The sequence below is a fragment of the Rhincodon typus genome, chromosome 18 (genome assembly GCF_021869965.1).
Source record: "Rhincodon typus isolate 14 chromosome 18, sRhiTyp1.1, whole genome shotgun sequence".
In the NCBI taxonomy this organism is placed as follows: Eukaryota; Metazoa; Chordata; class Chondrichthyes; order Orectolobiformes; family Rhincodontidae; genus Rhincodon; species Rhincodon typus.
Window position 1 is genome coordinate 48,866,884 of NC_063349.1, and position 15,528 is coordinate 48,882,411.

Sequence of the window (15,528 nt, forward strand, 5' to 3'; positions counted from 1 at the left end):
GGATTCTCCAGCATCTGCAGTTCCTGCTATCTCTGTGCTTCTTTTTCCTTTCCTATAGCAGCTGTGTCTCATTTTCAAATTGTGAAATTGTGGGGTCAAGTTTCACTCCAGAGAAATGAGCCTAAACACCAATAGAAGTCTCTTTTGGATGACAGATTTCATTCTGTTATACATTTTCTACATTTCAATAAATTTGTCAGAAAAATTGCAAAAAAAAAACTAGACTGACATTACCAACGCAGTAGTGACGGAATACTATACCATCAGAGGTACTGTCTTTTCAATGAGAAATTAAGCAGAAGCCCATTCACTGTCTCAAGTGGAAGTGAAAATTCCCAAAGCACTATTTAGGAAGATCTGGAGAGATGTCTCTGTTCTCTTGGACAGCATTGATCACTCAACCAACATTAATTAACTGAGACAACACAGTATGGAGCTGGAGAAGGGTCCCGACCTGAAACGTCAACTGTCCTGCTCCTCTGATGCTGCCTGGCCTGCTGTGTTCCTCCAGCTCCACACTGTGTTGTCTCTGATTCTAGCATTGGCAATTCTTACTATCTCATTACTAATTAACTGCTTATTTGTCACATTGCTGATCATATTTATGATGTGCAAATTAACTGCTGCCCTTTGCTGCATTATAACAGTGACTAGAAAAGTACTGCATTGGCAGTAAATTGATCTGGGACATTCCAAGGTCATAAAAATGCAAACCTTTCATGATTCCTCCTAGATGGAATCATTGTGAAGGCATGTGAAATGAAGGTTGTGTGTTAACAGGGGCCATTCTTGTGATGCTGAGCCTAATACATGCAGCTGATTGATCTACCCCACCCATGCTCACCCTGTAATATATCATTGGATAAATATACAAACTACTGTTCTCTCTCTAATGCAGAATGATTTCGTTCACACCAACAAGTCTCAACTTGAAGTTTGCAGAGACTTTTCAAGAGTTTTGTGAAATAATCTCTTTGGAGAGTGAGAGACAGCAATAAATACGTTGAGTGCATGGGGCGGGGGGAGAAAAAAAAGACAAGCTGTTTTGTATAAGTTAACGGTAACTGAGAAGGTACTGGCCTCTAAAGACTTATCTGCAATAATAAGCACCATGACTGCTTTGGCTTTCAGTGTTAAGTCTCACATTTACTTTGGGCAGGAGAAATGTGGAGGTAGGAGGCAGGCTTAGATATCACAGTACGCTCTATTTGAATTCATGCAGTAAGCATGTGTCATTAGAACACTATTTGATTTGCTGACTTCTTCCAGCATATTCTGTTATCTTAATCTCTTGGTTGGTTTGGTTCTTACTATTTGGAAAAGCTGCCATTTTGACTTCCTTAAATTTTAATTACTCCTGAAACAAATTTTTGAAATAAATATTAATCTCTCCCTGCAATTTGATTCATTGTAACTTATTCTCCAGGTTCAGCTCACCTCGTTGATCTGTGTTTACTGCATAAGCTGGTTCAGCTAACAGGTTGCAATACTGTAACTTCATTTTATGACTAAATGTCAGACAAACAAGACTGGGTTTGCACAGGTCTGTAAAATATTCCTATGGATGTCATATTTGAATGAGTATTCAATAATAGAATAGGAGGGAAGGAAATTTGTACACTTTCAGGAATTTTTATAAAAATTGAAGTAATACTAGCTGTGAGCCAGTCAAATGTAGAAATAGGGTGATATTGCCAGTAATTCATATCTCTTTGTATTGGATATATGATCTGTTAACTGATTGTATATGTAATGCATGAACATTTAAAGCAATTGTTAGTGGAGTTACGCTCTTTTTTAATTGCGATTTGTCTAATCCATCTCATTACTGTCTACATCAGGGAAATGGCCCTCAAATTGCTGTTCTAAATAATTACCCATTTCTTTAAAAGCATTACTAAAACACTCTTCATGGGTAGCACTTTCACATTTTGAGTATTAAATGGTATCACAATTTAGGTGCAGGAATCCATGATGACTAATCCATTTGCAAACAAGTCTTTCAACCAATAACATTATGAAAGACAGGGTAGATTATGGGAGGCACAGTGGCTCAGTTGTTAGCACTGCTGCCTCACAGCGCCAGGGACCCAGGTGCGATTCCACCCTCGGGTGACTGTTTGTGTGGAGTTTGCACATTCTCCCCACGTCTGCATGGGTTTCGTCCAGGTGCTCCGGTTTCCTCCCACAGTCCAAAGATGATTGGGCTAGGTGGATTGACCATACCAAATTGCCTGTAGTGTTCAGGGATGTGTAGATTAGGTGGGTTATAGGGGGATGGGTCTGGGTGGGATGCTCGGAGGGTCAGTGTGAACTTGTTGGGCTGAAGGGCCTGTTTCCACACTGTAGGGATTGTATGATTATGTAAAGAAAATATTTTCACTGATGGAAGAATCCCAAGTTAGGAACCATAAATGTGAGATGGTTGTTAACCAAATCTAACAAGAATACCAGTAGAAATTTATCTGCTTAGTGGTGAGAACGTAGAATTCACTACCACATAGAGTGCTTGAGGCAAATAGCATTATAAGGGGAACAGAACTAAGTAGATGAGAGAGAATGAAATAGAAGTATATGTAGACAGGGTTAAATGAAGTAGAGTGGGAGCTAGCACTTGAGGAACATCAAGATTAATGTCGACTTGCTGAGCCAAATGGCCTGTTTCAAAGTCTGTCCTTCACTTCTCCAGAAATTCTACTGGCATAAAGAACTGTTTTCTCAATATTACTGAAAATACCAGAAAAAATAGTTACTTAAAGCTTAGTAGCTACGTAGTTGCCATTTAAAAGCAGGATGAGGTACACAAAGAATAGGACCTACTGTTCTCTAACTGAGATAAGACACATTGTATTGAGTCTTTCCCGTTTCAACACATTCAACAAGATTTCCCTGGAGGAGCCTTTGTAGACAGTTCCGAGGAAATTGCACAAGTATGGCCTTGACGAATGCAACATTAGGTTGTTGAGATCCACAATGGGGAAGTTCCTGTAGCTGAAATAAGAAGTACAGTGTAATTATTAGATCTTCCTTCGAACAGATGGATTTTGATCCACAATGTTCCTGTTTACTCTAAAGGTCAAATGATAACATTTATGCAACATGCTTAATTTGCTATGTAGCAGTCTGCTTCATGGAGTGCTGGGAACTTCCAGAGCCTTTAAAGGTCAAACTTCAGTCTCAATTAATATTCAAACAACTTTTTCCTTCCCCATGAGGTGCATTTTAACTTTCTCTTTCCACTGGCGATTAGACAGTAGCAGCAGTGGAAGCCTGAGACAGATCCCAAGTGGAAAGCAGTAGAATGTTGCTGGAGGTCAGGGACTTGTGGGAGCCAGATGTGCTCCGGCTGAGAGGGCTGCAGTACTATTTTGAGTGCTTTTTAGATCACTTGATAAGTGATGAGTTGTGCACACATATGAGCACTGCATACTAATACTCTGGCACAGCACCGAACAGAACATGTTAATCAAACCTTGAATGATCAAGACCAAACAGGCTGAGGCTCTTTAGAAGACAGAATGTTGAGAAAGTGACCTGAGAGTAGGCTCAAGATTACGAAAAAGTTCAAGAGTATAAACTAAAACATATTCATATCGTTTTGAAAGTAAGGGATTTCAAACTAATGGTATATAGGTAATAGTTGGTTTTGTGAAGGGTTTATAAAAAGGTCTGAGAGTCCTTTCTAGTAACAGTGACCTAACCAGGCATGAGGGGGAGACCAGGTAACTGCAAATCCCCAGACAGGATTCCAATCGAAGACTGTTGATAATGTTGAGCTTATGACAGAAGGAGCAAAAATTAAAATGCATTTATTTGCTTTTGGTTTTGAATAATCAAGGATTGATTTTAGTTTAGAGAAAGAGAGGATTGAAATCTGTTAGGGCAGTTATCTGTAGGATACATGACTGGAGTAAGAAGCAAAAATAGTTTCTCTAAGCAGTCTGGGACAAATGAAAAGGAGCTCAGTTACCTTGGTACAAGGATTAGCTGGTGAAGCTTCCAAACTAAAAGTTAGAAATGGGCAGATTATTAAAAGATTGGGATAGCATAAGCTTTCAGTTTCATGATTATTTATGTAAAACTACTTCATATTTCAGAGACAGAACTGCACAGAAGCAGTTATGTCAAACTTAAAGATTTGGCACAGATGGATAATTTCTACGGATTTGAAATGCTATAAATTGTTGGGGAATAGAGTCATACATACATACAGCACAGAAACTGACCCTTCGGTCCAACTTGTTTAATTGCCCATAGTGTTCAGGGATGTGTAGGTGAGGTGGGTTATAGGGGCATGGGTCTGGGTGGGATGTTCTGAGGGTCAGTGTGGACTTGTTGGGCCGAAGGACCTGTTTCCGCACTGTAGGGATTCTATGATATAACTCATCCATGCCGACTGGATATCCTAAATTAATTTAGTCCCATTTGCCAGCATTTAGCCCATATCCCTCCAAACCTTTCCTATTCATGTACTCATCCAGATGCCTTTTAAATGTTGTAATGATACCAGCCTCCATCACTTCCTCTCGCAGCTCATTCCTTACATGCACTACCCTCTGCCTGAAAGAGTTGCTTCTTAGGTCCCGTTTATATTTTCCCCCTCTGATCTTAAACCATGCCCTCTAGTTTTGGACTCCCTTAACTATTCACCTTCTGCATGCCCCTCATGATTTTATAAACCTGTATAAGGTTACCCCTCAATCTCTGACACCCCGGGGGAAATAGTCCCAGCCTATACATCCTCTCTCTACAGCCCAAACCCTCCAGTCTTGGCAACATCTTTATCAATCTTTTCTGCACTCTTAGTTTAAGTTTAACAACATCCTGACATTCTTAACTGCATCATGACATTCCAATTCCTATACTCAATGCACTGACCAATAAAGGCAAGCGTACCAAACACCTTCTTTACTACCTGTGACTCCACCTTCAAGGAACTATGAGCCCTGATGCCCAAGGTCTCTTTGCTTGGCCACACTGCCCAGGACCCTACCATTAAGTGTATAAGTCCTGCCCTGATTTGCCTTTCCAAAATGCAGTACCTCACATTTATCCAAATTAAACTTGATATGCCACTCCTCAGCCCATCGGCCCATCTGATCAAGGCCCTGTTGTACTCTGAGATAATCTCCTCCACTGTCCACTACACCACCAATTTTGGTGTCATCTGCAAACTTACTAACTATTCCTCCTATATTCACATCAAAATCATTTATATAAATTACAGAAAGCAGTTGACCTAGCAACGATCCTTGTGGCACACCGCTGGTCACAGGCCTCCAGTCTGAAAAGCAACCCTCTAACCACCACCCTCTGTCTCCTACATTCAAGCCAATTTTGTATCCAAATGCCTAGCTCTCCCTGGATGTGATGTAACCTTGCTAACCAGACTACCATGCGGAACCTTGTTGAACACCTTGCTGAAGTCCATAATAACAACGTTGACCACTCTGCCTTCATCAATCTGCTTTGTCACTTCTTCAAAATACAAGTTAATGAGACATGATTTCCCACACACAAAGCCACATTGACTATCCCGAATTAGTCCTTGCCTTTCCAAATACATGGAGATCCTATCCCTCAGAATCTCTTCCAACAGCTTACCCATCACTGACGTCAGGCTCACTGGTCTATAGTTCCCTGGCTTTTGCTTACCACCCTTCTTAAATAATGGCACCACATTAGCCAAGCCCCAGTCTTCTGGGACCTCATCTGTGGCTATCGAACGTGCAAATGTCTCAGCAAGGAACCCAGAAGTCACATCCCTAGCTTCCCACAAAGACGAGGATACACCCGATCTGGTGCTGGGGATTTATTCACCTTTACGCATTTTAAAGTGTCCATCATCTCTGTAATAGGCACACTTTTCAAGATATCACGGTTTATTTCTTCAAGTTCTCCAGGTTCCATACCCTTCTCCACAATAAATACTGACGTAAAATACTCATTTAGTATCTCATGCATCTCTTGTGGGTCCACACATAGATGGCCTTATTAATCTTTAAGGGAGCCTGTTCTCTCCCTAGTAACTCTTTCGCCCTTAATGTATGTGTCAAATCTCTTTGGATTCTCTTTAGCCCTATTTGCCAAAGCCATCTCATGTGCCCTTTTTACCCTCCTGATTTCCCTCGACTATACTCTGACTGTCCTTATACTCCTTGAGGGATTCCATTCAATCCCAGCTGTCAATATCTGCCGTATGCCTCCTCCACCTTCTTGACCAGAGCCTCAATTTCTCTAGTCATCCAGTGTTCCTTACTCGTGCCAACCTTGCCCTTCACACTAATAAGACCATACTGCCTCTGGACTCTCGTTATCTCATTTTTGAAGGCCTCCTACTTTCCAACCACCCCTTTACCTGCAAATTGCCTCTCTCAATCAACTTTTGAAAGTTCTTGCCTAATATTGTCAAAATTAGCCTTACTCCAACTTAAAACGTGAACTTTTAAATCAAGTTTATCCTTTTCCATAACTATTTTAAAACTAATAGAATTATGATCACCAGTCCCAAAGTGCTCCTCCACTGACACCTCAGTCACTTGCCCTCCTTATTTTCCAAGAGAAGGTCAAGTTTTTCTCCTTCTCTAATAGGTTCATCCACATGCTGAATAAGAAAATTTTCTTATATACACTTAACAAATTTCTCTCCATCTAAGCCCTTTACGCTATGGCAGTCCCAGTCTATGTTTGGAAAGTTAAAATCCCCTACCATTACAAACCTACCATTCTTGCAGATATCTAAGGTTCCTTACATATTTGCCTCTCAATTTCCTGCTGACTACTAGGGGCTATAGTACAACCCCAATAAGGTGATCTTCCCTTTCTTATTTTTCAGTTCCACCCAAATAACTTCCCTGAACGTACTCCAAGGAATATCCTCCCCAAGTACGGCCGTAATGTTATCCCTAAGCAAAAACGCCACTCCTCCTCTCTTGCCCCCTTTCTATCCTTCCTATAGCATCTATACCTGGAACATTAAGCTGCCAGTTATGCCCTTCCCTGAGCTACGTTTCTGTAATAGCTATGGTATCCCAGTCGGCCTCTTGCATTGAAATAAATGCAGTTTAAGTTATCAGTCTTATCTCATTCTCTGCCTTGCTCCTGCCTTGACTATTTGACTTGTGCATCTTCCCAACTTGTGCATCTTCCCAACTGCACCAGCCTCTGACTTATCTCTTTTCTCACAATCTATTTGGAATGATACACTTTTTTTTGCTGTGCGTTTTAAGATCTTTCAAATTGTGTTCTTTATTTAGATTGCTTGGTTTGTTTTATTTTAATTTTTCTCTCTTATGTAATAAACATCTATTTTACTGTTAAAGAAAATCTGCAGCTTGGGTACCAGTGTTTCAGTGAATGCCCACCACATTAAACTGAAACAAAACCACATTATATTTCTATCTGGGATTTTTACTTGTTCAGTGGCAATATTAGCTGGGATTGTAACAGGCTATAAATATAAAATAGTCTCAAATAAATACAATAGAGAATTTAAAAGAAACGTCTTTATCCAGACAGTGGGTAGAATGTGGAACCCATGATTAAAAGAACAATTTTGGTTAAATAGTGTAACTATCAGAAAGTATCAGTTGGGCCAAATGGTTTGTTTCTGTACTGGAATACTTTGTAAAGCTAAGTTGAAAACCATTTGAAAAATAAGCTGTATTTTCCTATATACATTTGTGGCAGAAAGCAGTATGCTTCTAAGCATGGGCTCTCTTCTGAAGGCCACCTGTCAAGCAGAGTAGAAAGTGAGAGGTAACACAATTTATATTTACATGATATCACGTGCCCATCATTTGGGCTTTTTTTTTAAAGCTTGATGAAGAGCAACTTAACTAGAACTAACATCAAAATGAAGTCCACAAGCTGGTTAGAAGTTATCATGGAGTCAAGTAAGACACCACGGATGCAATAGTTCAGCTAGAGAATGGAGCTTGTGGTGACTACCAAAGTTGGTAGCTTTAAACTTCCTAATATTTAATTGGCTGCAATAAGTGACTGTGAGCAAGTTGAAAGGTACTACTGAGTTGACAAAGTAGATGTGAAATCTGAAGCCATTTTTTTCAAATTGTGTCACCAAGAGGTAGCACACAGGTAAAACAAAGCTTACCAAATTATAAACAAATGTAAAGCAGGTACACTTAGGAACTGAGCAATGTACCATAAACTAACAATGTACTTACGTTGCCACGCCCAGTGGCCACTGATAAACATCCTCCTCATTTACCCAAGGGCTGTCATACACAAGGAAAATCAAATCGATAAATCCTCCGTGTTTTTTGAGGTAGGGTTCAATCCAGTCATTTTCACACTTCTCATTGCCAAGGAGAACTACAGCTACATGTTGAAGTTTGTTTGTCTGGAGGAGTGTCTGCACATAGTGCAGCCACTGGGTGGCAAACTTGATCTTTTCTTCTTCCCTGCCATTTAGCACAAGCACCACATTCTCAGTATCTAGTGGGATGTTTCCAGGAACTGCTGTAGGACCAGTGCAGAAACTGAAGAAAAATAAAGTAAAAATAAAATAGGCGAAATGGCATATCGCATCCTATAGTACTGTTGAAAAATATTTACAGCAAGAGGCCAATTTAACCATTAGGAAAAGTGTTCACATTTCATTATCAATCTAGGCCAATGTACTGTTTTGACAAATCATGGAATCATGCAGCAGTGAGGAAGGATCATTGAAAGAGTTAGCTGAATAATCCTTTCTTGCTCTAGCCTATAACCCTGTTTTACCTTTCCTATTCCAGGATACAAATTTCTTTTTGAAGGTTGCTATTGAATTGTTTCTGTTACCTGTTAAATCAATGAACACAGATCATAACTCATTGGGTTAAAAAAAACTCCATCTCCTTTTTGGTTCTTTTGCCATTGATTTTAAATCTGTATCCTTTAAATAACAGGCCTACCAACAGGAAAAACGTTCTCTCAACTTACTGCAAAATGCTATAAAATCTTCAGCACCTCTCCCATATCACCCCTCATCATTCACTTCCCCAAGGAGAATTCAAACAATAATTTAATTAATTTTATGACAAGAACAAAACTATTTTCATTATTATAAAGTAAGTTAGGTCAAATCCTGAAATATTATCCTGTAATTCCAAACCCATTTAATTTTAAACCAGTGTTCACAATGCTTAAAATCTTAAATGCATGGATGCAGTGAAAGATAGCAAAGAAATAAAGATTATGAAGCAGGGGGGAAAAGAGAGAAGTACTTTAACATAAAGCACTGCGAAAGGTAGTGGGATCGGTGTCCACATTCTTCACTTTGGTTTGGGATGGCATGGTGGCTCAGTGGTTAGCACTGCTGCCTCGAAGTGCCAGGGACCCAAGCTCAATTCCGACCTTAGGCAACTATCTGAGTTGAGGAAGGGTCACCGGACCCGAAACGTTAACTCTGTTTTCTCCTTCACAGATGCTGCCAGACCTGCTGAGCTTTTCCAGCAACTTTGTTTTTGTTCCTGATTTACAGCCTCCGCAGTTCTTTTGGTTTTTATCTGTGTGGAGTTTGCACATTCTCCCTGTGTCTGAGTGGGTTTCCTCCAGATGCTCTGGTTTCCTTCACAGTCCAAAGATGTGCAGATCAGGTGGATTGGCCATGCTAAATTGCCCAGAGTGTTCGGGGTTGTGTGCATTAGGTGGATTCACCATGGGAAATGCAGAGTTACAGGAATAGGGTAGAGAGGTGAGTCTGGGTGGGATGCTCTTCGGAGCGTTGGTGTGGGCTTGTGGGGCTGAATGGCCTGTTTCCACACTGTAGGGATTCTATGATTCTATAAAACATTTTCAAACAATACATTTTTACCAAATGATCTTGACTGTAAGTACCTTTCCTGCTACTAGTTTATAATTCCCTAAGCTAGTTCTATATCCCTTTTTGATGATAGGAATTAGATTTATTGTTCAAAGTCCCTTGGCAGTATTACTTTTTATTAAAGATTTTTAATATCTGGATACAGGTCCACTGCCTATCTCCTTCCTGCTTTCTATTCACTACCCATAAACTAAAACCACTGGGCTTTATTCAATAAATCATCACAACAAAACACAAATGTGGTGCAAAGTTAATAAGTTTTCATTTTGGTAGGGCATGGATCAAGGCATTAGGAAAGACAATTTAGAAAGTTAGTTCCTGACAATAGCCTCAAAATTGCTTTGGGTAAAAGTCTCTCTCTTATGCAGAACAAAATCCAAAATTCATGTGATAGTAAACTTTTACCTAAGATGTAAATTTCCAGCCTTCAGTTGCCCTTCTCTCCAGTGAGCTGTCACATCGTTTGGTGTAAGCTGGCCACCAAGAATATGCTGCCAGAGATAAAGCCCTATTTTAAAGAGGAAGGGTTTAGAGCTGTAGAACTGAAAGCCAGTTATTATGCAACAGTATCAGTACCAGGCATATGAACAATTGACTTCAGAAAGAGGTTTTTAAATGACATTATTTTTTCTATGGATACAAAAGTGTTTTATGAACATTTGCAAATTCTTAAAATAGGACCCTACCTTATTCCAATCCTCCAAGGTGCAAACACTGACTACAAGAAGAAACTTAGCTATTCTTTAAGTCTGTACGTTGGTGGTTTTGAATGGTGATGGAATCAGGTTAATGCAATGGGTTCACAGGCATTGAGAACTGGATCAAGAATCCTTTCTAGCCATCACAGTCAAACAATAAGCTTTTTAATCAGAACCCAGGGAACCATATGTATGACATTTAAATGTACCGTGTAACTCAGAACCCTTCAATATGGTTCTGCTTTTCTTGGCAATTCTTTACTTGCATTCAGAAGGTGCTGTCTGCTGTTTAGGTTTATTCTGTGGATACTGGATCGTTCCTGATTCCTTGCCAAGGTAATCATTATTCTTTTGTCAGCTTTCATAGTGAAGATTTCAGTAGCATAGGACAGTATTGTCATCAATAAGCCCAATTCTATCTTTATTTGACATTCCTCTGCCTGTACTTGAAGCTAGGTTTGTGGTATAGTGCTCAAGAGCTGAATATGATTCATTTTTATCTCCCAAAGCTAGGGCTGTAGTGAACTGTAGCATCGCCAATGCCATTCCAGCTGAGATATAATCCTGGTTAGACACCATTTGGAGTGCTGTGAGCAGATCTGGGACCTCAGGAAGAATATACTGCCTTGGAGGGAGTACAATTTAGGTTCAAAAGAATGATACTTGGACTTTGGGCTTTGTTATGAGGAGAAATCATACAAATTAGGCCTCTTTTCTTTAGAATTTAGAAGGTTAAGTGGTAATCTGTTTGAAGTCTTCAAGATATTAAAGGAAAAGACAGGGTAGATAAAGACAAACTATGTCCGCTGGTTGGAGATTCCAGAACTAGGAGGCATAGTCTAAAAATTAGGGCCAGTCCGTTCAGAAGAGATCAAAAACAGAAGTTGCTGAAAAATCAGAAGTTCTGAGGAAGGGTCACCGGACCTGAAACGTTAACTCTGATTTTTTCTTCATAGACGCTGCCAGACCTGCTGAGCTTTTCTAGCAACTTCTGTTTTTGTTCCTGATTTACAGCATCTGCAGTTCTTTCAGTTTTTATTTCGTTCAGAAGAGATGTTAGGAAGCATTTTTACACATTAAGAAGATAGCAGTTTGGAGCTCTTTTCCACATACAGCAGTTGATGCTAGATTAGTTATTAATTTTAAATCTGAGGTAAGTTTTTGTTAAGCAAAGATATTAGGAGATATGGGTCAAAGACAGGTATATGAAATTAGGCCACAGATCAGCCATTATCTTACTAAATGGTGGAACAGGCTTGAGGGCTCCTGTTCCTAACAGTTAACACATGGATTGAAAATTTGACCAACGACTCTGGTGAGCACACCTCAGCAACTCACAAGATGGTCTTCCAGAGGCCACTGGGGAGCATCAGATATATTTTCAAACAGACAGAGGGGCAGTATATTTCCACAGGTTGGTAATACATAGCACGAGGCTGGAGACTTCCCATATCTCTGGTTTGTGCCACATAGTCGGCAAATGCTTGAATCAGAAATTTCACCAGGGAGGAGGAAGTGGGAGCAAACCACAGAACAACCCCAACGACTAGATCTCCCAATCTAACTCGAGGCTCTCCACTGTCTCTTAACACACCACAAAGCAGATCACAGCTTGTGCACAGCAACCCCTCCTTCTCTCCCCTCCTAAAACACATAAACAACTTCAGGGGTTCGACAGGGAAGATGTTGAGAGGATGCTTCTCTGGATGGAGTGTTGTCCTAGAGATTCACAGTCTCAGAATAAAGGGCTAGTAGTCATTTTTGCACTAGGATGAAAGAAATATCTGTACTCAAGGGGCTGTAAGCAACTGCATTCTTCTACTCAAGAGGGTTGTGGATGCTCAGTCACATATCCAAAATTTACAATCAGTAGTTTTGGGACACTAAGGGAATCATATGGAGATAGGGTGGAAAAGTGGAAATGAGGTAGAACATCAATTACAATGCTATTTTGGTGGAACAGTCTTCAGGGACCATATGGCCTATTCATGCTCCTATTTTAAAGGAGTCAAGCGTCCTGCCAAATGAGCCATCAGGCAGCAGTCATCTGTTTCTGTTGTATTGAGTGTTGTTTTGGCCCAGAAGTCGGAAGAGCTTGCCATCAAGACGATACTGGATGCTGACAATGGGTGGTAAGTTATCACAGATGAGGTAGATAATGATGCTCAGGTCAATGACGAATAAGGTGGGGGTGATTACACAACCATGTTTGACCCTCGTATGGATGTAAAAGTGGCCAGTTTCAAATCCTACACTCAAAACACTTTACCTTCCAGTGCTTCGTCTATGAAGTTTGGCCTGTCCTTAAATATTGTTAAGACGAAGGTCCTCCAACAACTAGGACAGCACAGTGGTGAGCACTGCTGCCTCACAGCACCAGAGACCCAGGTTCGATTCCAGCCTTGGGTGACAGTCTATGTGGAGTTTTCATTTTCTCTGCATGTCTGTGTGGGTTTCCACTGGGTACTCCAATTTCCTCCCACAGTTCAAAGATATGCAAATTAGGTGGTTTGACCATGCGAAATTGACCCACAGTGTCCAGTGATGTTCAGGCTAGGTTGGTTAGCCTTGGTAAATGCAGAGTAATATGGGGACAGGTGGATGTGGGTGGGTGCTCTTCAGTGCAGACATGATGGGCCGAATGGCCTCTACCTGTACTGTAGAGATTCCATGATTCTAATCTTCCCCAGGCCAATTGAGCATCCACCACACCACCTATGTGGATGGGGTGTCTCTGGAATATGTGCAGCATCTCTACTTAGGAGCCAACTTTCCAAGGGACCACCATCAACAAAGTAGGCCAGCTTAGATTCAACTGTGCCAGTGCGATCTTCTTCAAGCTGCAACAACATGCCTTTGATAATAGGATCCTCTGGAAGTCAATCTAGGCTCTGGTCTACAAGACTTTGTGGCAACCAGCCCTACTGCAACAAAACCTGAACAATCCACTGACATCATATTCCGAGCTTCAGAATATTGAATTATTGGGATCAAATGGGAAGACCATTGTACAAATCTGATTTTCCTCCATAAAGCTGCACCCTCCAGCATTGAAACCAGGGTTACGAAGAACCAATTCCAATGGATGAGCCATTGTGTACGGATATTGCCATTCTTGTGTTACGTTTGCAGGACAGTCTAAAACTATGAGCAGCACATGGAAAGTCAATATCAAACTAAACCAGATTATTCTGATATTCAGTTATATACAAATGGCCACATAACAACTTAAAAGCTTGGGTTCAGAAACACATTGCAAATTTGCCTAAATTGTTGATAATGCTAAATTCGAGGCAATGATAGGCAATAGCTCAGAACTCAGAATATGTCACAGGATGAACAGAAGAGTGCGGTATTGCATGTATATTTCAGGGAATAATCCAGGTTCTGACTTCTACAGAGCGAGACTCTTAGCATCTTGAATGAGATTATTTAACTTGCCTCAAGCATTGCCTTTGTGCAAGAACCATCTGTCACCAGTGTTCTGCAAAGACAATGTTTGCTTTGTAGCATTGAGTTACTTATTGATGCAAAGTTGATTCTGGAGCCCTGCTCTTTGCTCAGCAGCAGCTGGAGGCTGCAATTACGTTCAACACTTATCCCCAGCAATAAGAAAACAACATAAAGAAGCTACATTACTCATCTCAGGCCTCTTTAATGCATCTCTTATATATAGCACACTCACTAATAGGGAAAGAAGAAAACAAACAAGATACAGCAGAGAGAGAAATGTGAGCAGACACCGGAAAACGTGGATGGGAGAACATTAGGCAAGATTTAACTAGCTCTATAGAGGCGTGAAAGTAAGGCTACCTGTTTACACGCTCAGTCAAAGGAAGCTAAGCAAAAATGAAAAACAGTCTCAGCCCAGAACGTGCAAAGTTACACAGTTCGCAGATTTCAAATCCCGTTATCATGGAAGACAATACCAACTTCCTTCCTAACAGCTATGAGAGAGGTTGAGGCAACTTATTCCGAAAGCAGGTCTAAACAGACCACACAAATACATACATTTAAACTGAACAATTATTGCTGCAAAATATATTCTCCCAGTAATTGAAATTAATTGGAATATATTTTACAGAGTCAGTAAAAACAAAATGCAGCATTGAAGTATGATGTACATAAACAAATATTTCCAAAGTGGATTTACCAATTGCAGCTTTGCCCCAGATCTGTACCTTCTTCTGTCTGGATCGGTTTTGTAAAATTTGTTTCTGAAATCCCTGTAGCTGAGCTTTATGCTGTAAAGCACTCTCTATCTTTTCATCCTCTTCCCATGGATTCCACTCATCGTCTCGTTCTGGCTGTTGAAAATCATTTTGCTCTTCAACATTCTGCAATGGACGAACACTGTCTGCAAATCCATATTTAACAGAGTACATGAGAGAAAAGTCTCTATCTCAACATCTTAGGAACAAAAGCATTCTTGTGGAATAACTCAGACATGTTTACATAGTATTAATACAATATTTATTCCCAAAATAACAGAAACTTTTACAGACAAAAAAATTTTCAATGTATCATAAATGTACTTCTCCTGTTTAAGGCTTTTCTTGCGATTTTCTTCTTCTCCCCTTGCCTAGCCGGGATGAGGTTTCACAGCTGCAGGTTGCACCCCAGTGAGTTGTCCTGTTAGCGGTTATTTACACATTGGCTATACTAGTGGGCTTTTTGATTACACCAATGGAGACAGAACTCGCCCACCCTTGGGAAAAGACTCTTGTCATTCACCTTACCTAAGTCCCTCATAATTAAATAAACCTCAATAAGGTCACCCCTAAACCTGCTACACTGCAGTGAAAATAGTCCCAGTTTTTCCAGTCTATTTTTATAACTCAAACTCTCCATTCCTGGCAACTTCCTGGTAAATTGTTTCTGAACCCTCTCCAGTTTAATAATATCCTTTCTGTAATAGGGCGACCAGAACTGCACACAGTACTGCAGAAGCGGTCTCACCAACGTCCTGTACAATCTCAACATGACGTTTCACCTCCTATACTC

The 15,528-nt window shown here is 40.4% G+C and overlaps 1 protein-coding gene across 5 annotated transcripts in view; it reads right to left on the reverse strand.

Moving 5' to 3' along the window:
* rxylt1 (ribitol xylosyltransferase 1) overlaps positions 1-15,528 on the reverse strand; it is a 42,184-nt gene that overhangs the window by 11,556 nt on the left and 15,100 nt on the right. For 3 of the 5 annotated variants that reach the window (XM_020527318.2, XM_048607488.1, XM_048607489.1), the window contains exons 2-5: positions 14,678-14,881; positions 10,232-10,334; positions 8,187-8,501; positions 2,821-2,991 (exon numbers count right to left, since the gene is read on the reverse strand). In XM_020527318.2, the coding sequence (XP_020382907.1) occupies positions 2,821-2,991; positions 8,187-8,501; positions 10,232-10,334; positions 14,678-14,881 (793 nt within the window). The remainder of the gene's footprint in view (positions 1-2,820; positions 2,992-8,186; positions 8,502-10,231; positions 10,335-14,677; positions 14,882-15,528) is intronic. The other 2 variants (XM_048607490.1, XM_020527319.2) reach the window with 2 other exon arrangements.